We start from the raw sequence: 27,281 nt of genomic DNA, 5'->3' as shown, positions 1-27,281 counted from the left end.
GTTACACATCACACTTCACCATACAGACAGTAAACATGTAGTGTAACTTCTCACTCCCCGTTACTGGCTTTCGGTCTGCATCTGGATCTCCCCTCGCCCCCTCCTATTTCTCACCTACATGCTGCCGCTTGGAGACATGATCTGGAGATAAGTCAGCTTTTATATGTACGCTGACAGCACTGTGCTTTACTTCTCAGCCACCTCTGTCGAGCCCTCCACTGCCTGTGGTTTCTCGGGCTGCTTGTCTCACAGCCAGTCTGTGATGACCTACATCTTTCTGCAATTACACATTGGAAAGACCGACGACGCCGCAAATCCTGTTCCCTCGCCGGTGATTCCATCCCCGTCCCAGCCAATATCGGATTGTTCACAACCTCAGCGCTCTATATGTCCCCAAGCTCAGCTTGCAACCCGATCCCCTCTCCTCACAAAGACCGTCTACTTCTACCTCTAACATCGCCCATCATTATCGCTGCTTCAGCCCATGTGCTGCTGAAATCCTCACACTCGCTTTTATCTCTCTAGGCTCTCCTTTTGCCCACCGTGAACTTAAGTACATCAAATACCCTGCTCACCGATCACTCCTGTCACTGTGAACCTACATTAGCTCTCTGTCTTCCAGCACCTCCAACTTAAAACTCTCAACCACGTCTAAACCGATTCATGTTCTTGGCCCCCCCTTTCTCTGTAACGTCCTCCAGTCCTACAATCCCCCACCACCAGGATCTCGCCGTTCCTCCGGTTCTGGCCTGTTGTGCATTTCCCCCTCTCCTCACCCCAAACAGGTCACATGACACACAAGTTCACTACCCAAGGGCACCAGAGAATCACACTCAACTGTGTATTTGGTATGTGTATAGATATATACATCAAATACCATAATTTAATATCAATAGTCAAACAATCGACATAATCCGTGAATAAAAATAATACAATACCGCCAGACTATAATACTGAGTGAAGGGTCATTTAACACATCAATGATCACCCTCTCCCTGCAGAATATTCTTCACCTCAGGTATAAGGCTGGTTTGGGTGTGCACTGTGAGTAAATCTCACCAATGGGCGCTCCCAGTACGCAGTCTCGGCCGACGGGATCCTGTGGGGAACTGGGTTGTGGAGATCAGCGGGACTCACTGGTTTTCACTGGGCAGCTATCTGTTTCACAACTGATGTGGGGAGTTGATCGTAACACTCGGTAAATTCTCGATTCCAGAACTAACCGCAGCAAACCTGAGGACTGGAAGAAATTTAGGATTCAGCAGAGGAGGACAAATGGTTTAACTAGGAGGGGAAAATAGAGTATGAGAGGAAGCTTGCTGGGAACATAAAAACTGACTGCAAAAACTTTTATAGGTATGCGAAGAGAAAAAGATTAATGAAGACAAACGTAGGTCCCTTGCTGTCAGATTCAGGTGAATTTATAACGGGGAACAAAGAAATGGCAGACCAATTGAACAAATACTTTGGTTCTGTCTTGACGAAGGAAGACAGAAATAACCTTCCGGAAATACTAGGGGACCGAGGGTCTAGTGAGAAGGAGGAACTGAAGGAAATCCTTATTAGTCAGGAAATGGTGTTCGGGAAATTGATGGGATTGAAGGCCGCTAAATCTCCAGGGCCTGATCGTCTGCATCCCAGAGTACTTAAGAAAGAGGCCCTAGAAATAGTCGATGCATTGGTGATCATTTTCAAACAGTCTATCGACTCTGGATCAGTTCATATGGACTAGAGAGTAGCTAATGTAACACCACTTTTTAAAAAAGGATGGAGAGAGAAAACGGGGAATTATAGCCTGACATCGGTAGTGGGGAAAATGTTGGAATCAATTATTAAAGATGAAATAGCAGCGCATTTGGAAGGCAGTGAGAGGATCGGTCCAAGTCAGCATGGATTTATGAAAGGGAAATCATGCTTGACAAATCTTCTAGAATTTTTTGTGGATGTAACCTGTGGACAAGGGAGAACCAGAGGATATGGTGTATTTGGACTTTCTAAAGGCTTTTGACAAGGTCAAACAAAACACATTGGTGTACAAATTTAAAGCACTTGGTATTGGGGATAACATAGAAACATAGAAAATAGGTGCAGGAGTAGGCCATTCGGCCCTTCTAACCTGCACCGCCATTCAATGAGTTCATGGCTGAGCATGCAACTTCAGTACCCCATTCCTGCTTTCTCGCCATACCCCTTGATCCCCCTAGTAGTAAGGACTTCATCTAACTCCTTTTTGAATAATGTATTGACGTGGATAGAGAATTGGTTTGCAGACAGGAAGCAGAGAGTCGGGATAAACGGGTATTTTTCAGAATGGCAGGCAGTGACTTGTGGGGTGCCGCAGGGCTCAGTGCTGAGACCCCAGCTCTTTACAATATACATCAATGATTTAGATGAAGGAATTGAGTGTAATATCTCCAAGTTTGCAGATGACACTCAGCTGGGTGGCGGTGTGAGCTGTGAGAAGAATGCTAAGAGGCTGCAGGATGACTTGGACAGGTTAGGTGAGTGGGCAAATGCATGGCAGATGCAATATAATGTTGATAAATGTGAGGTTATCCAATTTGGTGGCAAAAACATGAAGGCAGAATATTATCTGAATGGTGGCAGATTAGGAAATGGGGAGATGCAATGAGACCTGGGTGTCATTGTTCATCAGTCATTGAAAGTTGGCATGTAGGCACAGCAGGTGGTGAAGAAGGCAAATGGCATGTTGGCCTTCATAGCTAGGGGATTTGAGTAGAGGAGCAGGGAGGTCTTACTGCAGTTGTACAGGGCCTTAATGAGGCCTCACCTGGAATATTGTGTCTAGTTTTGGTCTCCTAATTTGAGGAAGGACATTATTGCTATTGAGGGAATGCAGTGAAGGTTCACCAGACTGATTCCCGGGATGGCAGGATTGACATATGAGGAGAGACTGGATCGACTGTGCCTTTATACACTGGAGTTTAGAAGGATGAGAGGGGATCTCATAGAAACATTTAAGATTCTGACAGGACTGGACAGGTTAGATGTGGGAAGAATGTTCCCGATGTTGGGGAAGTCCAGAACCAGGGGACACAGTCTAAGGATAAGGGGTAGGCCATTTAGGACCGAGATGAGGAGAGACTTCTTCACTTAGAGTTGTTAACCTGTGGAATTCCCTACCGCTGAGAGTTGTTGATGCCAGTTCATTGGATATATTCAGGAGGGAGTTAGATATGGCCCTTATGGCTAAAGGGATCAAGGGGTATGGAGAGTAAGGAGTAAAGGGATATTGAGGGAATGATCAGCCGTTATCTTATTGAATGGTGGTGCAGGCTCAAAGGGCCGAATGGCCTACTGCTGCACCTATTTTCTATGTTTCTATGTTTACTGATGGGGGAAGGAGTGACTGGGTATCCTGTTTAAAAGGGAATGTTCTCCAAAATAGTCGAATATTTCCCTTTAACCCTCCTATTAATAATGTATTATTACAGAGCATTAGAATCTGGGATCGCCTGTCAGCACCATGGCTGAAAGTCCAAACAGGACAGAATTTACAACAGGAATGAGAATGAGCACAGGTAGGTTCAGACACATAATTGAAATGTAATTTCTATCCTGACAAAGGGTCCAGATCCCAAGCAAGAACCTAGATTCACACAGGATAAGGGGACAAGACAGGGGCTGAGTAGAATGAAGGAAGTGAGTGACCATCCAGAGGGGCACCGCAGTCACAGATAGAGGGAGCCCCCTGTACTGGAACTGCCCAATAGATACCTGGTATTGGGGAATGTAAGGTGGATGGAGACAGTGACTCAGAGGAGGGCCTTCCTGAGCAACAGTTTGACACCAGGGAGCAGGAGGTCATCCCGAGTGGGGCGGGGGAGAGAGGCAGGTGGGGCACAGGAATAGGAGAATGATAGTGCTGGGAGGATCTATAATCAAGGGAATAGGCAGCCTCTTTTGCAGCCCTGAGCAGGTCCCAGGTGGTAAATTTCCCCTCTGGTGCCAGAGGGAGGAACATCTTGAAATATGTGGTGCCATCTATGGGAAGGAAAGGAGAGCAGAAAATCGCCATGGTCTGCACCAGAAACACGGATAGAAATACCTTAATACAGGGAATATTAAGAATTACACATGACTAAAAATAAAGGCCTCAAGGTGGCAATCTCTGGATTGTTTTGCACTGGGCTTCTTATGAAGGGAAATATCAGGCAGGGCTGGAACAGGAGCGAAGGGTTCACGTTCTTCGGACACTAGAGTGAGTTCAGGGAGAAGGGAAGGAAGGGTCAGCAGCAACAATTGTTTTCCAGAAAAGGTGGATGCAGCAGTGGGAATAGTATCAGCTGGTATGACTGGAGGGTGGAAATCTCTGGGTCTGTGACTCGAGAATTTAATCCGTACAACTGGTGGAGCAGCAACAGCAGATTTATCAAATAGTGAAAAAATATTTCCAGGAAAAATGGAGGGAGACTTTGAAGTAGTGAGAGATAAAGTCACTATTTATTTAAAAGAACAAGCGAGGATGAGTATTAACAACGAACCGACTGAATTGTACGTGTCTGAATGTAAACATCGTTTCCAACACATTTGAAATTAAAAGCAAGACTGCTGGAGTCCAGCATCTATGCGATGTGCCTTCGATTTGTACAGGACTAGGAGAAAAACGCTCATGGTTAGAACATTTTCAGCAGGCAGAGGACATTGCTGCGGGTGGCTGTATTAATAGCTGGTTTGTATCGGTCCCAAAATTAGGCCAGAGTGCTCAATACTGCAGCAAATGATGAGGAATGTAGGAGATGCACCAGCAAGGTGAAAGGGGAGATAGGGACAGGGTTGGTTAAAATGCTATAGGGGACAAGGCCAGCAGATAATATAAAACGTTTACAATAAGTGACATCATAATTCACGGCTAAAGGACTCGGGATGAAGGGGGAATCTAGTCATGGAAGATGAAGTTTTGAGGAGATAGCATATATTTCCTTGGGTTTCTAAACTGGATTTTGGAAGTGTGAATGTTGTAATAGAGGAGGATGTGGGACCATAGTTAGAGATTACTGTCGAAGGATTTGGGACTGAGACAAATTACCGAGGTGGATAAGTCGCTGATCCCAGAGGTCACGCACTCCAGGATGTTAAAGGAAGTCACAGAGGAAATAAGATAGAGACGCCACAATTTTTCAATCCACTTTAGATATAAGCAACGTACTTGAGCACTGAAGGAGCCCAGGTACCGTCTCTGTTCAAGAATGGAGGAGAGGGGATAAATTGGATAACTGGAACAAAAAGTCTACTGCAGTTATGGGCAGACTCCTTGAATCCCTAATGCAAGGTTGATTAGTGAACGTTGAGGTTTAGGGGATGATGACGGGAGACTGCAACGGATTCACTGTGGACAAGTCATGTTTGAGAAATTTACACGCTTTGTTTTAATGAATTGATTATGTAGATTGATAGAATGTAGCACATGGGGTTTATATAGGTTTTCAGAAGGTGTTTGATAACATGGCTCACCGGAGGTTTCTGCCAGAGGTATAAGGAAAGCTAGCCGGCCGAACAGAATGGTGATAGCTTGTTTCGTTTTCTCCATTTGTGTTCACAGATCCGAACTCTACAATCCGAGAATTCTTGACAGACTGCAGTGATTTCCAGCTGTTCGAGTTGACGAAATTCTACCGGGACAGATTGGAACAGGCGATGGAAGGAGGAGTGGATGGAGTCAGCTCGTTGTTAACATACAAGAGACATTTCAGTGGGCAGGAACATCGGGTGAGTGGGAGGTACAGAGTGAGTTTGGATTGTTTAAACATCACAGAACTGGCAGGATATCTGAGCTTATAATTAGAGAATATTACAGAAGAGAAACAGCCCAATAGGACACAGAGAATTAAACCTGTTAATGTGGTAAATCTGAAACAATAACACCGATGTGGAAATACCCAGCAGATCGGTCAGTCTCTGCACAGATAGGCCAGGGTAACAGATCTGATATAACCCTTCGTGGGCTGAAGGCAAAGGGAAGCAGGAATTTGAGTAGCACTGGAAAGTGAAGCAATAAACAACTGGGAAGTTTCTGAGTTGAGTGACCTACAAACAAATGAAACCCAAACCAAGAAACTGAGATGAGGATTAATCCTCTGCGTGCTAAAGGAAATATACTGTTTTAGAAAATGCTAAGCCAGTGTGGATCGTTGTATCAGCCCAATAGAATAATCTAAATGATATTGATTCAGATACCTGAGCGAAATCAATTGTTGGTTCTCTGACGATCCTCTGGATGTTCCAGCAAATTATAAGGCAGTGACTAGTGGAGTGCCGCAGGGCTCAGTGCTGGGACCCCAGCTCTTTACAATATACATTAACGATTTAGATGAAGGAATTGAGTGTAATATCTCCAAGTTTACGGATGACACTTAACTGGGTGGCGGCGTGAGCTGTGAGGAGGACGCTAAGAGGCTGCAGGGTGACTTGGATAGGTTAGGTGAGTGGGCAAATGCATGGCAGATGCAGTATAATGTGGATAACTGAGGTTATCCACTTTGGTGGCAAAAACACGAAGGCAGAATATTATCTGAATGGCGGCAGATTAGGAAAAGGGGAGGTACAACGAGACCTGGGTGTCATGGTTCATCAGTCATTGAAAGTGGGCATACAGGTACAGCAGGCGGTAAAGAAGGCAAATGGTATGTTGGCCTTCATAGCAAGGGGATTTGAGACTAGGAGCAGGGAGGTCTTACTGCAGTTGTACAGGGCCTTAGTGAGGCTTCACCTGGAATATTGTGTTCAGTTTTGGTCTTCTAATCTGAGGAAGGACGTTCTTGCTATTGGGGGAGTGCAGCGAAGTTTCACCAGACTGATTCCCGGGATGGCTGGACTGTCATATGAGGAGAGACTGGATCCACTCGGCCTTTATTCACTGGAGTTTAGAAGGATGAGAGGGGATCTCATAGAAACGTGAGATTCTGACGGGACTGGACAGGTTAGATGCGGGAAGAATGTTCCCGATGTTGGGGAAGTCCAGAACCAGGGGACATAGCCTTAGGATGAGGGGTAGGCCATTTAGGCCTGAGATGAGGAGAAACTTCTTCACTCCGAGAGTTGTTAACCTGTGGAATTCCCTGCCGCCGAGAGTTGTTGATGCCAGTTCATTGAATATATTTAAGAGGGAGTTAGTTATGGCCCTTACGACTAAGGGGATCAAGGGGTATGGAGAAAAAGCAGAAAAGGGGTACTGAAGGAATGATCAGCCATGATCTTATTGAATGCCGGTGCAGGCTCGAAGGGCCGAATGGCCTACTCCTGCAACTATTTTCTACGTTTCTATACAGTTATAATTAGTAAAATCATGGAAACTTACATCACAGAATGAGGTCATTCGGCCTGTTATGCCTGCTGACTCTTTGAAAGAGCAGGCCTACTTGGTCTCACATTCAACTTATTGTCCTTCGCCCAATAAGTACTTGTTCAACTCCCTTTTAAATTTATTTGTGGAATCTGCTTGTGCCACTTTTTCAGGGAGAGCATTCTAATCCTGACAAATCTGAGCGAAAAATCTTCTCTTCCTTACATCGAGATCGTTTTTAATGATTGTAAATCTATGACCTCTGGTTATTGAACTAACCCCCTCCAGCGTCCTCCCGCGAGGAAATCGTTTTTTTCTCTCTCTTATCAAAAGATTTCATCATATTTAAAACCCATATTGGCTCATCTTATTTCTCAAGACAATAAGACCATAAGAAATAGGAGCAGGAGTTGGTCATTTGGTCGCTCAAACCTGCTCTGCCATTTAGCAAGATCATGGCTGATCTGATCATGCACTCGGGGCCACTTCCCTGCCCGCTCCCCGTAACCCTTTACACCATTATCGCTCAAAAATCTCTCTCCACCGTAAATACATTCAATGACCCAGCTTCCACAGTTGTGTGGGGCAGCGAATTCCACAGTTTTGTGACCCTGTGAGAGAAGAAATTCGTCCTCATCTCTGTTTTCAATGGGCGGCCACTTATTCTGAGACAATACAGCCCAGTTTTAGTTTCCCTTATGAGTGAAAATATCCTCTCTCCATCCACCTTGTCGAGCCCCGACATTATCTTGTATGTTTCCATAAGATCACCTCTCATTTTTCTGCATGCCAGTGAGTACAGGCCCAACCTATTCCACCTACCTTCAAAAGTCAACGCCCTCATCTCCAGAATCAACCGAGTGAACTTTCTCTGACAGGCTCCAATGCAAGTATTTCCTTCCTTAAATAAGGAGACCAAAACTGTACGCAGTACTCCAGGTGTGGCCTCACCAATACCCTGTACAGTTGTAGCAGGACTTCCCTGCTTTTATACTGCATCCCTGTTGCAGTAAAGGCCAACATTACATTTGCCTTCCTGATTTCTTGCTGTACCTGCATACATATTATGTATAAACCACAAGGACCCCAGGTCTCTCTGTACTGCAGCACTTTGCAATTTTTCTCCATTTAAATTATTATTTCCCTTTCCATTATTTCTGCCAAACTGGATAACCTCATATTTCCCCATATTATACTCCATCTGCCAATTTTCTGCCCACTCACTTAGCCTCCGAATATCCCTTTGCAGATTGTTTGTGTCCTCCTCACAATTTGCTTTACTATCCAACTTTGTATCATCAGCAAACTTGGATACATTGCACTCGTTCCCTTCATCCGAGTCATTAATATAGATTGTAAATAGTTGAGGCCCCAGCACCGATCCATTCGGCACGCCACTAATTACCGTTTGCCAACCGGAAAGTGAACCGTTTATCCTGACACACTGTTCTCTGTGAGTTAGCCAATCCTCTATCCATGCTAATATATTACTCCCAACCCCGGGAACTTTTATCTTGCGCAGTAACCTTTTATGTGGCACCTTATCGAATGCTTTATGGAAATCCAAATACACCACATCCACTGGTTCAACCTTATCCACCCTACTCATTACATCCTCAAAGGACTCCAGCACATTTGTCAAACATGATTTCCATTTCATAAAATCATGTTGACTCTGCTTGATTGAATCTACCTTTTCCAAATCTCCTTCTACTGCTTCCTTAATAATAGACTCCAGCATTTTCCCAACGACAGATGTTAGTCTAACAAGTCTATAGTTTCCAGCTTTTTTCCATCTCCTTTCTTAAATAGGGGCGTTACATTTGGTGTTTTCAAATCTGCTGGGAGCTCCTCAGATTTCAGGGAATGTTGGTAGATTACAACCGTTGCATCTACTATCTCTGCAGCCAGTTCTTTTAAGACACTAGGAGCAAGCCATCATGTCAGGTTGGCATGCAGGTACAGAAGGCGGTGAAGAAGGCAATTGGCATGTTGGACTTCATAGCGAGAGGATTTGCGTTTAGGAGCAAGGAGGTCTTACTGCAGTTGTACAGGGCTTTGGTGAGGCGACACCTTGAATATTGGGTACAGTTTTGGTCTCCTAATCTGAGGAAGGACATTCTTGCTATTGAGGGAGTGCAGCGAAGGTTCACCAGACTGATTCCCAGGATGGCAGGACTGACCTATGAAGAAAGACTGGATCGACTATGTTTATATTCATTGGAATTTAGAAGAACGAGAGGGGGTCTCATACAAATATAAAATTCTGACGAGCTTTAGGACCGAAATGAGGAGAAACTTCTTCAGTCAGAGAATTGCGAACCTGTGGAATTCTCTACCACAGAAAGTTGTTGAGGCCAGTTCGTTAGATATACTCAAAAGGGAGTTAGATGTGGCCCTTACGGCTAAAGGGATAAAGGGGTATGGAGAGAAAGCAGGAATGGGGTACTCAAGTTTCATGATCAGCCATGATCATATTGAATGGTAGCGCAGGCTCGAAGGGCCGAATGGCCTACTCCTGCACCTATTTTCTATGTCCACGGGAATTTGTCCGCCTTTAGTCCCATTATTTTACCGAGTACTGCTATTTTAGTGCCTCCTCCTTCCCTATAGCCCCTTGATCATCCATTATTAGGATGTTTTTAGTGTCTTCTACCGTGAAGATCGATACTAAATATTTGTTCCAAGGAGACCATTCCTAACATTTCCAACTTTGGAGTCTGAATACTAACCAGTGCAGACAAGATTTCAGCACGGGATACCAAAGAATTCCTGAAACACTCCTTATTTATACAACTACATCTGGGGAGTCAAACAGGCACGTGCCATGTAACTGACCTCCATCATCCATAGTTCTGGCAGTAATTAATTAAGCTATGTATCTCCAAAGGGACCATGTTGTATGCATTGAAATCCATAGCTCAAAAGGAGGCCATCTCGACCCATCGTGTCGGCGCCGGCTCTCGGTCAGCAGCCCTGAACAACGGTGGACAGGTACCCGGCCCAACCAGTCCGCCGCACACAACTGCGACACACCTTGCACCATAACATTCTACACTCCACCCCAGCCGGAGCCATGTGATCTCCTGGGATAGGCAAAGAACAGATTAAATACCCAGGGCAATTGGTGCAAAAAAAAAAATCTGGCAACATTCCTCTCCGACCCATGCAGGTGTTCAAAACTAGACCAGGAGTTCATCCTGGCCGTATTCGATTCCCTGCAGTACTTACCATCGTATTTGCGCCAGCCAACAAGAGGTTATCCAGTCTAATTTCACTTACCAGCACAAGGTCCGTAACTCTGCAGGTTACGGCACTTCAAGTGCCCATCCAAGCACCGTTTCTGCATCCACCACCATTCCAGGAAGTGAGTTCCAGATCCCCACAACCATCTGTGTAAAGAAGCCCCCCGCACCCCTCAAATCCCATCTGAACCTTCCACCAACCACCTTAAAACTATAACCCCTCCACCAAGGGAAGTAGGCCGTTGCTATCCACTATATCCAGGCCCCTCAAAATGTTGTACACCTCAATGAGGTCTCCTCTCAACCACTTCTGTTCCCATGAGAACAAACCAAGCCTATCCAATCTGTCCTCATAAGATTTTCAATTCCAGTCAGCATCCTAGTAAATCTCCTCTGCACCCTCTCTTGTGCAGTCACGTCCTACCTATAGTACGGCGACCAGAACTACACGCAGTACTCCAGCTGTGGCCTAACCAGAGTATTATACAATTTAAGCATAACCCCCCTGCTCTTATATTCTATGCCTCGGTCAATAAAGGCAAGCAATTCCGTATGCCTTCTTAACCACCTTATCCACCTCTCCTGCTACTTTCAGAGATCTGTGGACAAGCACTCCAAGGTTCCTTTGTTCATCTACACGATTAAGTGGCCTACCGCTTAATGTGTATACCCTTTCCTTATTTGTCCTCCCAAAGTGCATCACCTCACACTTCTCCGAATTAAATTCCATTTGCCATTGCTCTGCTCACCTGACCAGTAGATTGTTATCCTCCTGCTGTCCATGACTTTCCTCTTCATTATTAACAGCACAGCCAATTTCAGTTTCATCTGCAAAATTCTTAATCATACTCCCTATATTCAAATATAGATCATTGATGTACACCACAAAATGCAAGTGACCCAGTACTGAGCCCTGCATGATTGTCCAAAAGTTGTCCCACCATCGACATTAGGCCGATTGGCCAACCATCTCTCAGTTTGGACCTTTTCTTTTTTTTGAACAGAGTTGTGACATTTTCAACTGTCCAGTGCTCTGGCACCACTCACGTGTCCAAGCACAGTTGGAAGATTGTGGCTGGACAAACAACAATTTCTACCCTTACTTGCCTCAGCAACTGAGGATGCGTTTCATCTGGACAGGGTGACTTTATACTTTGAGTGTTGCCAATATTTTAAGTGCCTCCCCTTACCTGTTTTCATGCTGTCCGATTTCTCGATTTCTTCTTTATTGTGACATTGGCAACAGCCTCTTCTTTTGTGAAGACAGATGCAAAGTACTAATTTAGTATCTCAGCCATGCCCTCTGCCTCCACAAGCCGATCTCGTTGTTGGTTGTTAATTGGCCTCGCCCTTTTTTGATTCTCATTTTATTATTTAAATATTTATACATCACTTTTGTTTGCTGCTTTATGTTAACTGATATTTTCTCAAACTGTCTTTGGCCCTCTTATTTCTGTTTTCAATCTCCTCTGCACTCTCTGTATTCCTCTTGTTTCTCTCTATTGTAGTATAGATATGACGTTAATCATAAGTTAACTTGTTCTTAATTTTAATCTTTACATTTTGTCATGCAGGGAGCTGTAGATTTGGCTGTCCTTCCTTCCCCATCACAGCAACGTGTCTGGACTGTACACGAGATATCTCCCCTTTGAGGGCGTCCCATTGCTCATGTACGCTAACCTATGTTTACAATGCAACTGATCCGTTCACAGCTCACTGAAATAAGCGCTCATTCAGTTGAGCATCTTCACCTTAGATTTTGTATTGTCCCGTTCCATTTCTACTCAAAACCTAATGATATCGTGATCGCTTTTCCCCAAAAGCTCACCCACTGAAACATCATTCACGTGCCCCACGTCATTCCCCATAACCAGATCTAGCATTGTTTCCTTCCTTGTTGGGCTGGACAAATATGATTCAACAGTGTTCTCTTGTACACTTCAGGAATCCCATCCCTACTTGGCCTTTGCTGTGTGTTTCCCAGTCTACTGCCAACCCTCCCACACCCCTCATTCACGTCCCCGTTCCATCCCCTCATTCACGTCCCCGCTCCGCCCCCTCACCCCACCCTGTCCCCGCTCCGCCCCCCCCTCCCCTGCTCCGCCCGCTGCTCTCCACCCACTCCGCCCCACTATGTTGTCTTCCTTATTCCCCTTGATCTGATTGTATCCAGGAATGCTCGGGTCTGATCCGCACACACCCCCCAAAAAATCTCTCAAACAAAGATGTGAGGTTTGAATGTAACTACGTATTATCGAAATACATAGAGAATTATGTAGATCAATATTGGAGGCACGCGATGTTGCAACAGCAGTAGAAATAAGCTGTCCACAGTTAATTAGTGGGAATGTCAAAAAAAAGACCTTTAGTATTCCCCTTGACAGTGTTTGAAGGTGTCAGACAGCTTAATGGGGGGAGATTGAGTTGTGGAGATTAAATTCGCGAATTAAGTTCCCTGGTGGTATGGGGTGTACATAATCCTACAAGGAGCAAAGCTCGAGGTAAAATGTCCACATATATTCCCATGGAAAAGCGATTTATCCCACTGATTCAGTAAATTCCTGCACAAATCATTGATATTTCACGGACCTGAGAATATCTGCACTTCCTGAGATGGAGTAAAATTCCTATGTGCACAGCAATGCCCGATCCAGTATCAAATTAAATAAACTGGGTGAATTTGTGGGGAAATTGATGTTATTGTGAATCGAACTAAAAGCAGGCAGGCTGTGTTGCCGGGGTTGGGAGGGTGGTGGGGGGCAGTGTGAGAGTGTAGGGGACTGAAGGCAGGCAGGGTCTGTTACCTGGGGTGGGGATGGGGAGTCTACGGACTGAAAGCAGGCAGGGTCTGTTACTGGGGCTAAAACAGCACCACCTTATTTTCCTCTTCCTGTCCCGTCCAGTCTGCCCTCTCGCCCAAGCGCAATAAGAGGACAATCGGTCCCCGTGACATTCACTGCTGTCCCTTCACTCCGCTCATCAATATATTTATTATTTTTTACAGAAAATCACTGAGCTCACGGAGAAGGGAAACCGGGCAGATAGTTCCAAACTTCTCCTCAATCTGGTGATGGGGAAAGGCTCTGGGGCCCGAAGAGTGATGTGGGAATCCTTTGTGAATATGCGCCTTGGGGTACCAAAGCTGGACAAAGTTCTGAAAGAAGTACAGGAACACGGTACAGTAAAATCACACACTGGATTCAACCTCGCATCGGAATTACATATTTTAATAATGTTCAGCACAAATTTGCTTTGATGGAAACTAATTTATTCAAACAGGTTTCTTTCGATTTGATAAAATGAAAGCCACAGAATGTCTCTCCGAAGTTCCCAGTCAGCTGAAAGGTAGGTGATCGGTGGAAGATTTCAAACAGATTTTTCTTCGTTTCTGACTATCACAAGCTTTATCTTCGACCAGTAGTTTAGCAATTTCGAGAATCTGGAGATGAAAAGTTCAACAGACAGGCAACCAGAATTGAACTGTATTTTCACTTGTCACTGAAATGTGTGGGGTGAGGTTACAATTTGCACTATCTGTAATTGGGACGATCTGTAAATTTGCAGATGTTTCATTATTCCAGCAGTTTATCCAGCAGTTTATCCAGCTGTTCCTGTGACTGGCCTTTGCAGCCAGTGAACATCATTGTCTGGGATCAACATCAAACTCCCATTGGTCAATCGGTCTAATGCAGCGATTCATCAGCAGACACAATGAATGTATTGGGGCTTCCCTAGATGACTCACATGGATGATGTACCAATGAGCCGAGTACTTAGCCATAGGCCTAGATATTCCATCACGTACTGCTGGATTTCCGGCCGTTTATCAGCCTCCTCCGACCAATATGGCGGGCAGGAAGTGTACACACGTCCAGTCTGAAGGGCACCACCCGTGATACTGGATCTGGTTTTATTGTGGTTTCTTCTCTGAGGGTTGTAAATTTGTGGAATTCTCTGCCCCAGTGAGCCGTGGAGGCTGGGTCATTAAATAAATTTAAGGCTTAAATAAATCTCGCTCAGATTTTGAGCGATAAGGGAGTAAAGGCTTATGGGGAGCGGGTAGTGAAGTGAAGCTCAGTCCATGATCAGATCAGCCATGATCGTATTGAATGGTGGAGAAGGCTCGAGGGGCCAAATGGCTGATTCCTGCTCATATTTATTATGTTCTTATTATTGTAACACGGCATGCCCATTTTCAGGCCCGATCAATAGCTAGGCCATGCAGACTGTCTGCGCAACATCACTCAAACACTGTTGGCATTTTGTTAAACAGGCTTACAGCAGGACAATTCTGAGAAGCTGAACAAATCCACTTGACCCAAACAAGCCTGTCTCTGTAACGGTGAGGATATCACCTGCCGATCTGCTCAGTGTATCCACAGAAACACATCTAATTGTCTCTCGGTCCCAGTTACACTGTTGCAAATTCCCTTCCCTGGTAACTTGTTCCCCGATTCTATTGCCCCTTGAGTGAAATCATTGAATCTCAGATCCGTCTTACTCCTTCTCTCCTAATTGGAACTTTCTGTTAGTACACGGCTCCTCAGTCAGCTGGTTTCCTGCAGTAAAGTTGTTCATTCCATTCAAAATCGGCATCACTTAAATGTCAGGAGTCTGCAGTCCCTTCAGTAAAGGAAAGTTATCCAATTTGCTCGACCATTCCTCATCTTAAATTTCTGACGCCCCTAGGCATCTTTTTAATGCCTTTACATTCCTATTCATCCCATCCGAGCAAGATAATCACATCTCCTTTACTTCACTACCTGCTCCCGCAATGTTACCTCTGGTATCTCCCAAAGATCTCTCCTTGGCCCCTCCTATTCCTCACGTGGTGACATCATCCAAAAGCACAATGTCAGGTTGCACTGACTAGAATGAGCTCTACCTCATCACTGTCTCTCTCGGCCTTTCCACTGTCTCCGATTCGTCAGACAGCTTGTCCGACATTCACTAATCGCCGACAGAACATTCCCTCCTGAATATTGGACAGACCAAAGCCATTATCATTTGTTGTGGTCACAAACTCCGTTCCCAGCCATGGACTCCATCCCTCTACCTGGTAACAGTGTAAGGCTGAAGCAGACTGTTTGCAACCAGTGCATGCTATTATATCCTCAGATGGCCTTTCGCTCCCCTATCCTGTCCATCAACAATACCACCTACTTCCATCTCCGTAACATCGCCGGCGCCTCAGCCAATCTAGCGCTGAAATGCTTATCTACCCAGTCTGTTAATCCACAACTCTAAGGCTCGCCCACCACCAAATCCCATCCTCTAAACCTGAGGTTACAGATCTGTAATCTCATTGAGCCCTATTCCCTACTAGCTCCCTGCACCGTGTACAAACTCGCACCCAGTACCGTTCCTCCATCACCCCATGTGCTGCCCCGTGTCCTAACTCGAACCCAGTCTCGTTCCCCCATCACCCCATGTGCGGCCCCGTGTCCTAACTCACATCCAGCCCCGTTCCCCCATCAAACCCTGTGCTGTCCCGTGTCCTAACTCACACCCAGCCCCGTTCTCCCATCACCCTCTGCGCTGCCCCGTGTCCTAACTCGCACTGAGCCCTGTTCCCCCATCACCCCGTGTGTTGCCCTGTCTCCTAACTCGCACCGAGCCCATACAAAACTCCCTATCACTGTAACCACCTCCAGACCTACATCCCTTCCTATCACTTTCATCATCATATGCATCCCTCGGAATCAAGGAAGACTTGCTTCCACTCTAAAAATGAGTTCTTAGGTGCCTGAAAAGTCCAATACAGGAATTACAGTCTCGTGTCACAGGTGGGACAGACAGTGGTTGAAGGAAAGGGTGGGTGGGACTGGTTTGCCGCACACTCCTTCCGCTGTCTGCGCTTGTTTTCTGCATGCTCTCGGCGATGAGACTCGATGTGATCAGCGCCTTCCCGGATGCACTTCCTCCACTTAGGACGATCTTTGGCCAGGGACTCCCAGGTGTCAGTGGGGATGTTGCAATTTATCAAGGAGGCTTTGAGGGTGTCCTTGTAACGTTTCCTCTGCCCACCTTGGGCTCGTTTACCGTGAAGGAGTTCCGACTGGAGCACTTGCTTTAGGAGTCTTGTGTCAGACATGCAGAACAATGTGGCCCGCCCAAAGAATCGGGTTGAGTGTGGTCAGTGCTTCAATGCTGGGAATGTTTGTCTGGTCGATGATGCTAACTTCGGTGTGTCCATCCACCCAGGAGATTTGCAGGATCTTGCAGAGACATAATTGGTGGTATTTCTCCAGCGACTTGAGGTTTCTACTGTACATGGTCCATGCACAAAGCCACACAGGAGGGCGGGTATTACTACAGCCCTGTAGACCATGAGGTTGTTGGCAGATTTGAGAGCCTGATCGTCAAACACTCTTTTCTTCAGGCAGCCGAAGACTGCACTGGTGCACTGGAGGCGATGTTGAATCTCATCGTTGATGTCTGCCCTTGTTGATAAGAGGCTCCCGAGCTATGGGAGGTGGTCCACGGTGTCCAGGGCCATGCCGTGAATCTTGATAACTGACAGGCAGTGCTGTGCAGAGAGGACGGGCTGGTGGGAGGACCTTTTGTCTTACGGATGTTTAGTGTAAGACCCATACGTTCTTACGCCTCAGTGAATACATTGACTATCACTTGGAGTTCAGCCTCTGAATGTGAGCAGATGCAGGCATCGTCCGAGTACATTAGCTCGACGGCCTGTATCTCTGCATCTCTGTAACTGTCTCTCTGTAACCATCTGAAATTCTCCCTATCTCTAATCTCCTCCAATCCTACACCCTCCCTATTTCTGTAACCTCCTCTAGCTCTACCCCCCCTCGCTATCTCTAACCTACTCCAGCCCCTACACCCCTCCCTATCTCTGTAACATCCTCCAGCCCCGAAACCCCTCCCTATCTCTGTAACCTCCTCCAGCCCCTAAACCCCATCCCTATCTCTGTAACCTCCTCCAGCTCTACACCCCTCCCTATCTCTCTAACCTCCTCCAGACATACACCCCTCCCTATCTCTGTAACCTCCTACAGCCCCGAAACCCCTCCCTATCTCTGTAACCTCCTCCAGCGTGCCCCCCTATTTCTGTAACTCCCTCCAGTCCCTACATGCTTCCCTATTTCTGTAACCTTCTCCAGCCCCTGCACCCCTCCCTATCTCTGGAACCTACTCTAGCCCGCCTCCCTATTTCTGTATCCCCTCCAGTCCCTACACGCCTCCCTATCTCTGTAACCTCCTGCAGCCGCTACATCCCTCCCTATCTCCACAACTTCCTCCTGCCCTACAACGCTCCCGATCTGTAAACTCCTGCAACACTCCCTATCTCTATAATCTCCTCCGGGCCTGCAATCCTCCGAAACCTGTGCACTTCAATGTTGACCGTTGCACATTTCAGCTATTCAGCCCTCCACCATGAGCAGCTGTGTCCTCAGCAGCCTCGGCCCTGAACTCTGGACTTCCCTCTCCAAACCTCCCCTCCTCTCCTGATCACCTTTCACATGTAGGATTCTACCTCTTTCACTAAGCTTTCGGTCACCCGTTCTAATATCTGTTTATTTGCTTGGTGTTTCTTGTTTTTTGGATTACACTCCTGTTAAGCCTCTTGGGACGTTAAAGGGATGATATCAATTCAAGGTGTTGTTGTTAATGCATTTTTACCTTCACAATGACAGGAGCATTCTCCCCGTGACATGCTGAATGGAACGGTATAACATTCCCCAAGCGCCCGTCCAAGACCTGATCAGACAGCAGTACATTGTTAGCCTATCCCTCTCTCTGAGCTGCCCAATTCCCCATTTGCTGTGTGTAGGAAAGCTCAGCCCTGCTGGGCATGTAGGGTGAGGGTTCCATCATTGATCCATTATAACCACTACAGCCATACAACCAGCAGGATATGTGGATTGTAATGAGCTGTCTGCAGTGCATTTTGGGCAGATAGTATTCACCATCAGAGGGAACATTTACCCCTCATCCAGCTCGCCATGTAAAGTAAATATGAACGTGAATATGGAACATCTCCCTGAAATTTCAACCAAGCTTCCCATGAAGTGTTGGTTTCGGTTTTCTAACTGTCCTCATGAACATTTCGAAATAGATCCTGTTACAATTTACTGAAAAGCAGAATAGTATATTGGAGCTTTCTTTGTCAATATAACAATCATTAAAACCATTTCCTGTCTGTTCTAATTGAAGTTGTTCAACAGAAACACAAGGAAACACTGCGGGCACAAACTGAAACACTGAGAGTGAACACTATCCTAATAAAGGAGAAGGTTAAGGTTTTCCAGCTGGTTGATCGATACGCTGAGCTAACGGTCATTTCTGCTGTTCGAGATCGGACACTTGTAGAACATGAACTGCTGGCAAGAGGCCGAGACCATGAAGAGTGGAGAGAGAAACATCTCCGGAGAGAACTGGAGAAAATCCGAACTGATCAATTGTTTCACAGCAGTTTTTCCCGGAAAAAGTCCAAATCTGGGAGTTCAGCGGCACTGAGCGGAGTCGCGGGGATTGGAAAAACTACACTGGTACAAAAGATCGTTCATGACTGGGCCACAGGGAAAATATATCCACACTTTCAATTTGTTTTCAGCTTTAAATTCCGGGATTTGAATGCCATTAACGAGAGAATAAACCTGAGGAAACTGATACAGGATCAGTATCCTTACTTTGGGAATATTCTGAGAGCGCTCTGGGAGAACCCAGAGGTATTGCTGTTTATATTCGATGGTTTGGATGAATTCAAGGACAGGATCGATTTTGCTGACAATCGGAGAAATACAGAACCTCAGCACAGGTGCACAGATCCCGAAGACTGGTGTGAAATGTCTGACATTGTGTACAGTTTAATCCAGCACAAGCTGCTCCCAGGATGTTCAGTGCTAGTGACCAGCCGTCCCACTGCATTACATTTATTGGAAAAGGCTGAGATCAGTGTCTGGGCTGAAATCCTGGGATTTGTTGGTGAGGAACGGAAGGAATATTTCAACAAGTTTTTTGAAGATCAGGCGGTGGCAGCAGCTGTTTTCAAACACGTGGAGGAGAACGAGATCCTGTACACCATGAGCTACAACCCTTCCTACTGCTGGATCCTCGGTCTGTCACTGGGTCCCTTCTTTACACAGAGAGACAGGAAACAGCAGCGAGTTCCCAGGACCATAACACAACTATATTCCTACTATATCTACAACATTCTGAAAAACCATGGCCGAGAGATTCAAAACCCCCGTGGTGTGTTACTGAGGATGGGTGAGATGGCCTTCACAGGAGTCTCCGAGAAGAAGATTGTGTTCAGGCATAAAGATTTGATCAAGTACTATCTGCAACCTTCCCAGTTCCTGTCTGGGTTCATGATGGAACTTTTGGAGAGAGATTATTCTGCCCAGAGCGTGGTGTACACGTTCCCACACCTCACCATCCAAGAGTTTGTAGCCGCACTCGCACAATTCCTGAATCCCGATCCCGGGGACATCCTGAAACTCCTCCGTGAAGCCCACAGCAAGCAGGATGGGCGATTTGAGATATTTCTCCGTTTTGTTGCTGGTCTCTCCTCCCCACATACTGCTGGGCCCCTGGAGGAGTTTCTGGGTAAATTTCTTCATCAAACCATTTGCCGTGTGATTGACTGGGTGAAGGAGATGGTTGAAGGACAGATTGGGAACATACAGAGTGTAACTGGTAAAAGGGACATCCTAAACACATTCCACTACCTGTTTGAGTCACAGAATAAAGGACTGGCTCGGGACACACTCGGATCTGTGGAAACACTTTCATTTAGTGGATTGACATTGACCCCGATTGACTGTGCGGTCCTATCTCATGTCATTGGACTCTGTGATACAATAAAACACCTCGATCTAGAATACTGCAACATTCAGTGTGAAGGACTCCAGCGGCTGGGACCCATACTGCACAAATGCCGGGTGTTGAGGTAACTTTTTATTTGTCTCTAACTGTTGGGTGAATTGTAGAACAGTCACGGATTGTGTTGTTACTCCATAATGAAGGGAAACAAACAGTTCAGTTAAACCAGAGAGAAACTGATTCAACACACTAATGACCAATAATAAGAGGATCAGTTAATAATTATCTAAGGGCTGGAGACTCTAGAACGGATCCTTTTGAATAAATAGAGATTTTACTCTTTGTCGCATCAACAAATGCAACTCACTGAAAGAATCTGAAAACATAATTCCAATGGCTCGAAATTTGCGGTCTGTGGCTTCCTGCGTGCAGTCACCTCCGACCGAAGAAATATTCTGACAGTACCTGGTGGTCCCGGAGGAACATATACTTCTGGACCTAGGCCTTGATGCGCTGCCCGGTGAATGGGCTCACACATCCCAGGAACCTAAGCGCAACCTGGGATCACGTGGCCTGGACAACAATGAACATCAAGTATTCTCATTGATTATATTGAGAGTTCACTTTGTATGAGCTCCCAGTACTATCAATAAAAATACCCCTAAAAAACAAACACAACACAATATATAACATAACATCTCACATATTTAAAATTAATTGAAATTGATTTGTTTTAAATATGCTTTAATAAGATTAAAATATCTTAATGCGCAGGGTTTTTAAAGTAAAAACAAGTGATGAATTTAATTGTGCTAAGTTTTAAAACTCTTATGCTGATAAAAGTTGATGCTATGCCTGCCTTTACCAGATATAAGAGTTTGAAGGACAGTCGCTAGGCAGGAGTTGGGCAAATAGTCCAATCTCTGCCTGTGAATATCCTTCTCCTGGGGATGCTTACAATCTGTCACAATACATTTAAACACATCTCAACTGTAGGTTCTCAGTGCATGCGCCCTACGTGCCGAGAACCTGCATTTGTGGGACCACTTCGAGTACGGGCGCATATCGTACGCACCCCGAGAGTCCGCAGTTTACGGCCCAAAATCATATTTACTGATGCTGCACAGTGGAATGTAAATATAAAATATAATGAGACAGTAAAGATCAAATTAATTACAAATGTTTTCCACATCCACCATGTCAACTGGGAACAGGCAAGAAATCCAAGTTTAAATCACTAACCGTGAGATATTTACTCCAATACCGTGCAGCCTGTGTCTTGTTGAGGGGAAGTTTCCTGGATTGGGAATATTTGGGATCAGGAATTCTTTCAGCTGTAAATGTTTACAATTATTCACGGATCTGAACATTAAGACACGATTGATATTCAGGATCTTCAACCAGCCGGTAAAAAGGTTCCGATCTAGTGCGGTGTGGGGCATTATCCCCGGGGTACAGACACACACCGGCCAATCTAGCGTGGTGTGGGGTATTATCCCTGGGGTACAGACACACACTGGCCAATCTAGCGCAGTGTGAGGTATTATCCCTGGGTTACAGACACACCGGCCAATCTAGCGCGGTGTGAGATATTATCCCCGGGGTACAGACACACACCGGCCAATCTAGCGCAGTGTGAGGTATTATCCCTGGGGTAGAGACACACACCGGCCAATCTAGCGCAGTGTGACGTATTATCCCTGGGGTACAGACACACACCGGCCAATCTAGCGTGGTGTGGGGTATTATCCCTGGGGTACAGACACACACCGGCCAATCTAGCGCAGTGTGAGGTATTATCCCTGGGGTACAGACACACACCGGCCAATCTAGCGCGGTGTGAAGTATTATCCCCGGGGCCAATCTAGTGTGGTGTGAGGTATTATCCCTGGGGTACAGACACACACCGGCCAATCTAGCGCGGTGTGAGGTATTATCCCCGGGGCCAATCTAGCGTGGTGTGAGGTATTATCCCCGGGGTACAGACAAACACCGGCCAATCTAGCGTGGTGGGAGGTATTATCCCTGGGGTACAGACGCATACCGGCCAGCGGTGGGGTCTCGCACACAGCAGAGTGCTCCTGGGTAAACCGGGGGCAGTAAACCCGGGAATTCTCCATAATCTGCACCCTGTGTGTGAGGCCTCGCTTGGGGAGGGGACTTCTGAAAATTTCCCCCAAAATTTCCCCAGTTACACCTGGAATCTATGTAGAGCCAGTTTAATGGGGAATAAGTGAGAGACATGCCTCCCGTGTACAGGGACATTGTAATGGGACAGAATAAACTCCTTGTTACATCAAATCCTGAGGGTGGATTATATAGCAGCAGTTAGCGCCGTTTCACAATATAACTCACCCCGAGATATTATACAAATTAATATAATGCACAGAGTATAAAGTGCAGCGAATCGCCGCTTTATCATTTAATTCTGGGAAAATCGACCCATTCCATATAACCCAGGATTTAAGGAGCTTCAGAAATGAAACCAGTTTCCCCAAACATGACAGGTCTGGTAACTGAGCTCCAGGCGGGTAATTATGATCATCAGGGAATGAGTCTGGACTGAGGGGCATTGAAAGGTTCACACAGACAGCACTTTATTTAATAAACACATTTGCTGACAGCCCCTGAATATATGGGGAGTGGGACAGAGTGAGATTGAATATTGCCGGGGGTCAGTGGGCGCGATCGGTGGCGGGTCAGGTGGGAAAATGATTTATTTGACGGTGGGTCTGGACCCCGCTGTGAACCCGTCCCACATGACTTTCCCAAATGTCGGGTCTGTCAGCGCTGAGCAGACCCGACACACAGTGGCGGGGGAGACAATTCAGGTCATTATCACCTTCTTAACAGTTAACATCTAATTTCAGACCACCTTCAGAGTTTTCCAGATCGCCCACGTGCTCCACACTGCTCGGGGATCACGTCGGGTAACCAGGGCGGGAGTTGAATGGACATGGAATCATCTCATTACTTGAAAGCTGGAAATGTGCTATAAAAGCTCCAATCTCACAGTTCTCACTTTCCAAGTTCAGAAGCTGTTGCTTGATGCATTTGAAAGACAAGCAATCTTTATGCGGGTTGCAGTTGTTTGGAGAAAGATCTCCATCCATTGTCACCTCTCACCATTGACAGATCGGTTCTGTTACCTCAAGTTCACCTGCCATCTATTATATCAGAATGGGTGCGGTTTATACTGTCTCCCCTTGGTCTTCAGATTCTGACCATGATCACCGCCCCCGCCCACATCAGCAGCACCAACAAACACACCGACCTCTGCAATCACCTGATGCTGCACAGGTCAGAGGGCATCAGCACTCGACCACATTTCTACCCGGAAGGTCAGGGCTGGCCTCACCATGGCCAGATGTCCTTCATTTGACGCTGTACGCTGGCTGCCACACGATGCGCCAGGTTAGCACCACCCTACACCAACAACATAAAGCACCCCGACAATGCCCAAACCCTCCTCAACATTGTGGGGGTACAATTATTACACACCATTCACTGCAACTCACTCAGCCGCTTCCAAAGGTGCACACAAGTCTGCCCAAGCACGAAAAGTATTGAAAATACAGATTTCAATTCTTGCCAGCGTACTAACAGAAACTTTACATAAACATCAGCCATAAGTGCCTACCGTTGTGTGTTGTTAGTTGGCGTGATTGGACATGGTGAGTGAGTGTGAGGGGTGGTTAGTGAGATGAGGAAAAATAATGTAGATAGAGCGGGATGGGGGGAGTTGCAAGGTAAGTTGGTGTGAGTAAGGGTCTGCAGGAGTCGGGTAGGGAACGTAGAGTGATGCTGATGTAATGAGGCACAGCAGGATGAGGTTCTGTGTGGCTTTGCAGTAATGTTTTGTGATCCACGGAGATCATAGTTGTGCACTACTGCAGCCTGGTCCTCCTGACTATATTCGTACTTGTGCAATGGTCTCCTGGGGAGGTCTCTTCCACCCTTGTGAAGGGAAGAGGATCTCCCTGAGTGCTGTGAATTTCTCCATAGGCATATGGTGGGAGTGATGGGAGAGCAAGAGTGCAGCCATACACCTCTCTGCAGTGCTTGTCAGTTTGCAGCAGCATCATCATAAGTGGTCCCTCGAACGAGGATGACTTGCTTCCACGTGAGTTCACAGATGTTTCAATAAAGGACCCGATGTTCCAGTCCCAGTCTCCAATTGAGGGGGTGGAAGATGTCTGTGCATGGATTTTTTTAGCGTGTGATGACCGTTGCACACCAGCCACCACACGGGCTTGACACAGCTAGGCCTTTATATTCAAGAGGGAGTTAGATATGGCTCTTGCGGTTAAGCGGATCAAGGGGTATGGAGAGAAAGCAGGAAAGGGGTACTGAGGTGAATGATCAGCCATGATCTTATTGAATGGCGGTGCAGGCTCGTAGGGCCGAATGGCCTAGTCCTGCACCTATTTTCTATGTTTCCATGTTTCTATGTTTATCCAGTGGCAAGAGCTAATCAGGACGACTGGAGATCAGCTCTGCTGCACGGACCGAGTGCATGCACCTTTCGCAGTGTGGGCTGGCCTGTGCTGCCCCTGAGCCCTAGGCTCTTCTGAGCCCTGTACCCTCATTCACTGCAACTCCGCCACGATCTCTCGACGCTCCTCCGCCACAAACACTCGCCGCACCTCCACCACGATCTCCCGCCGCATCTCTGCACCAAACATTCGCTGTACCTCCGTCACGATTACCTATCAACTGTCAGCCACGATCCCTCATCACTCCTCCGCCCTGATCACTCATCATAAGTCCGCCATGATTTTCCCGCTCCTCTACTGTACCTGGGTCCCGCCGATGTTCCTGCCCAGGCACCAAACGGCGACCTGAGTCCTGATGACGTCATCCAGTCGCCCATTTCGACGCCGTCGCAAATTTGGAGCGGCTCGCTCTGGAAGCTGCAGTGGCTCGCTCCAGCTCTTAGCCTCCCTACCTGCAGTGGTGTTCTCTCGCAGCTCAGGGTGGCCCTGCTGTTTGCAGCAGCCACACTGAGGGCACAACTGTTAAAATCAATTTGTGCACAGTCCTTTTAAGTAAACCTGCTGATGCCATGTCACCAGACCCACTTCCTTCAATTGGCTGGGAACCGTGCTGGGCGGGGTTTAACATGGCCAATCTGGGGATAGTTTCACAGAGTGGGCTGGAGCCGGCCGCAAGATCGAGACCCACCACCAACCCCGGTCACACCGGGCCTGCCCGCATATGGAACCACAGCCGAAAACCCGATATTAATTACTGATTTACTTTCAGTGATTGCTGTAATATCCGAGAGAAAATATATCTGATACGGGGTTTGGTTCAGTTTGTGTTTCTCTCTCTGTGTTTAGACTGGAGAACAATGAACTGGGAGATTCAGGAGTGAAACTGCTGTCTGCGGCTCTGAGGAACCTGGAATGCAAAATACAGAAACTGTGGTAAGTACCAGACTGTGAGATTAGAAACATAGAAAACAGGTGCAGGAGTAGGCCATTTGGCCCTTCGAGCCTACATCGCCATTCAATAAGATCATGGCTAATCATTCACCTCAGTACCACCTTCATGCTTTCTCTCCAAACCCCTTGATCCCTTTAGCCGTAAGAGCCACATTTAACTCCCTCTTGAATATATCCAATGAACTGGCATCAACAACTCTCTGCAGTAGGGAATTCCATAGGTTAACAACTCTGAGTGAAGAAGTTTCTCCTCATCTCAGTCCTAAATGGCTTATCCCTTATCCTTCGACTATGTCCCCTGGTTCTGAACTTCCCCAACCTCGGGAACATTCTTCCTGAATCGAACCTGTCCAGTCCCGTCAGAATTTTATATGTTTCTATGAGATCCCCTCTCATCCTTCTAAACTCCACTGAATACAGGCCCAGTCGATCCAGTGTCTCCACATATGTCAGTCCTGCCATCCCGGGAATCAGTCTGGTGAACCTTCGCTGCATTCCCTCAATAGCAAGAATATCCTTGCTCAGATTAGGAGACCAAAACTGAACACAATATTCCAGGTGAGGCCTCACCAAGGCTCTGTACAACTGCAACAAGACCTCCCTGCTCCTATACTCAAATCCCCTAGCTATGAAGGTCAACATACCATTATGTTTATAATCACTGAATATCTGTCACTGTACATTATTATTAGTATCAGTAATAGCGTTACAAATAATAATGTTCAGTGTTTTTTTAATATCGGTAATAGGGTTATTAATAAACACTTAACATTATTCTTAGTATCAGTAATAATGTTATGAATAAACTTTGCGGATTTACCCTGATTCCTGTTATTTCTCTCTCTGATCCCCAGTCTCTATGCTGTAGGTCTCACAGATTGTTGTGCCGAGGATCTCTCCTCCGCTCTCAGTACAAACTGCTCACTGACTGGTCTGAAGCTGGGATCAAACTCTTTCACAGACCGATCTGTCCCTGCTCTCCGCCGCATCATACAGACCTGCAGGAGTCTGGAGTATATCGAGTGAGTGTTTGTGTTAATGTTTAATATAATAAATAAAATATAAATGGGATTCATTTACTTTTATGGATATGGGTCTGTAATTATTAGAGAAATATTAACCCCAGTCTCCCTGTTATTTACACTGTTGTTCAATCTGTTTATTTCCTGTTTAATCTTTAATCTGTTCCAGGCTGGTGGATAATCAGTTCAGTTCAACCGGACAGGAACAGCTGAAGTCGCTGCAGGAAACATCACCCAGAGTCAGTGTGGATGTGTGAACATTTCACTGAATGACCATCACTGCTCTCATTGTGTGAACATTACACTGTATGACCATCACTGCTCTCATTGTGTGAACATTTCGCTGTATGACCATCACTGCTCTCATTGTGTGAACATTTCACTGTATGACCATCACTGCTCCCATTGTGTGAACATTACACTGTATGACCATCACTGCTCTCATTGTGTGAACATTACACTGTATGACCATCACC

The 27,281-nt window shown here is 46.2% G+C and overlaps 1 protein-coding gene across 1 annotated transcript; it reads left to right on the top strand.

Annotated features, from left to right (window-relative positions):
* Positions 1-3,487: 3,487 nt before the first annotated feature.
* On the top strand, positions 3,488-27,062 carry LOC139239487 (NACHT, LRR and PYD domains-containing protein 3-like). The gene is made up of 8 exons (XM_070868268.1): positions 3,488-3,542; positions 5,564-5,730; positions 13,553-13,724; positions 13,828-13,893; positions 18,726-20,463; positions 23,424-23,636; positions 25,679-25,765; positions 26,975-27,062. The coding sequence occupies exons 1-8, from the start codon at positions 3,488-3,490 to the stop codon at positions 27,060-27,062; spliced, it is 2,586 nt and encodes an 861-aa protein (XP_070724369.1).
* Positions 27,063-27,281: the final 219 nt, after the last annotated feature.

The sequence above is a fragment of the Pristiophorus japonicus genome, chromosome 27, assembly GCF_044704955.1.
Source record: "Pristiophorus japonicus isolate sPriJap1 chromosome 27, sPriJap1.hap1, whole genome shotgun sequence".
NCBI classification, from domain to species: Eukaryota; Metazoa; Chordata; class Chondrichthyes; family Pristiophoridae; genus Pristiophorus; species Pristiophorus japonicus.
The sequence above is the reverse complement of the archived record's forward strand: the minus strand, read 5'-3'. Positions and strand labels throughout refer to the sequence as shown.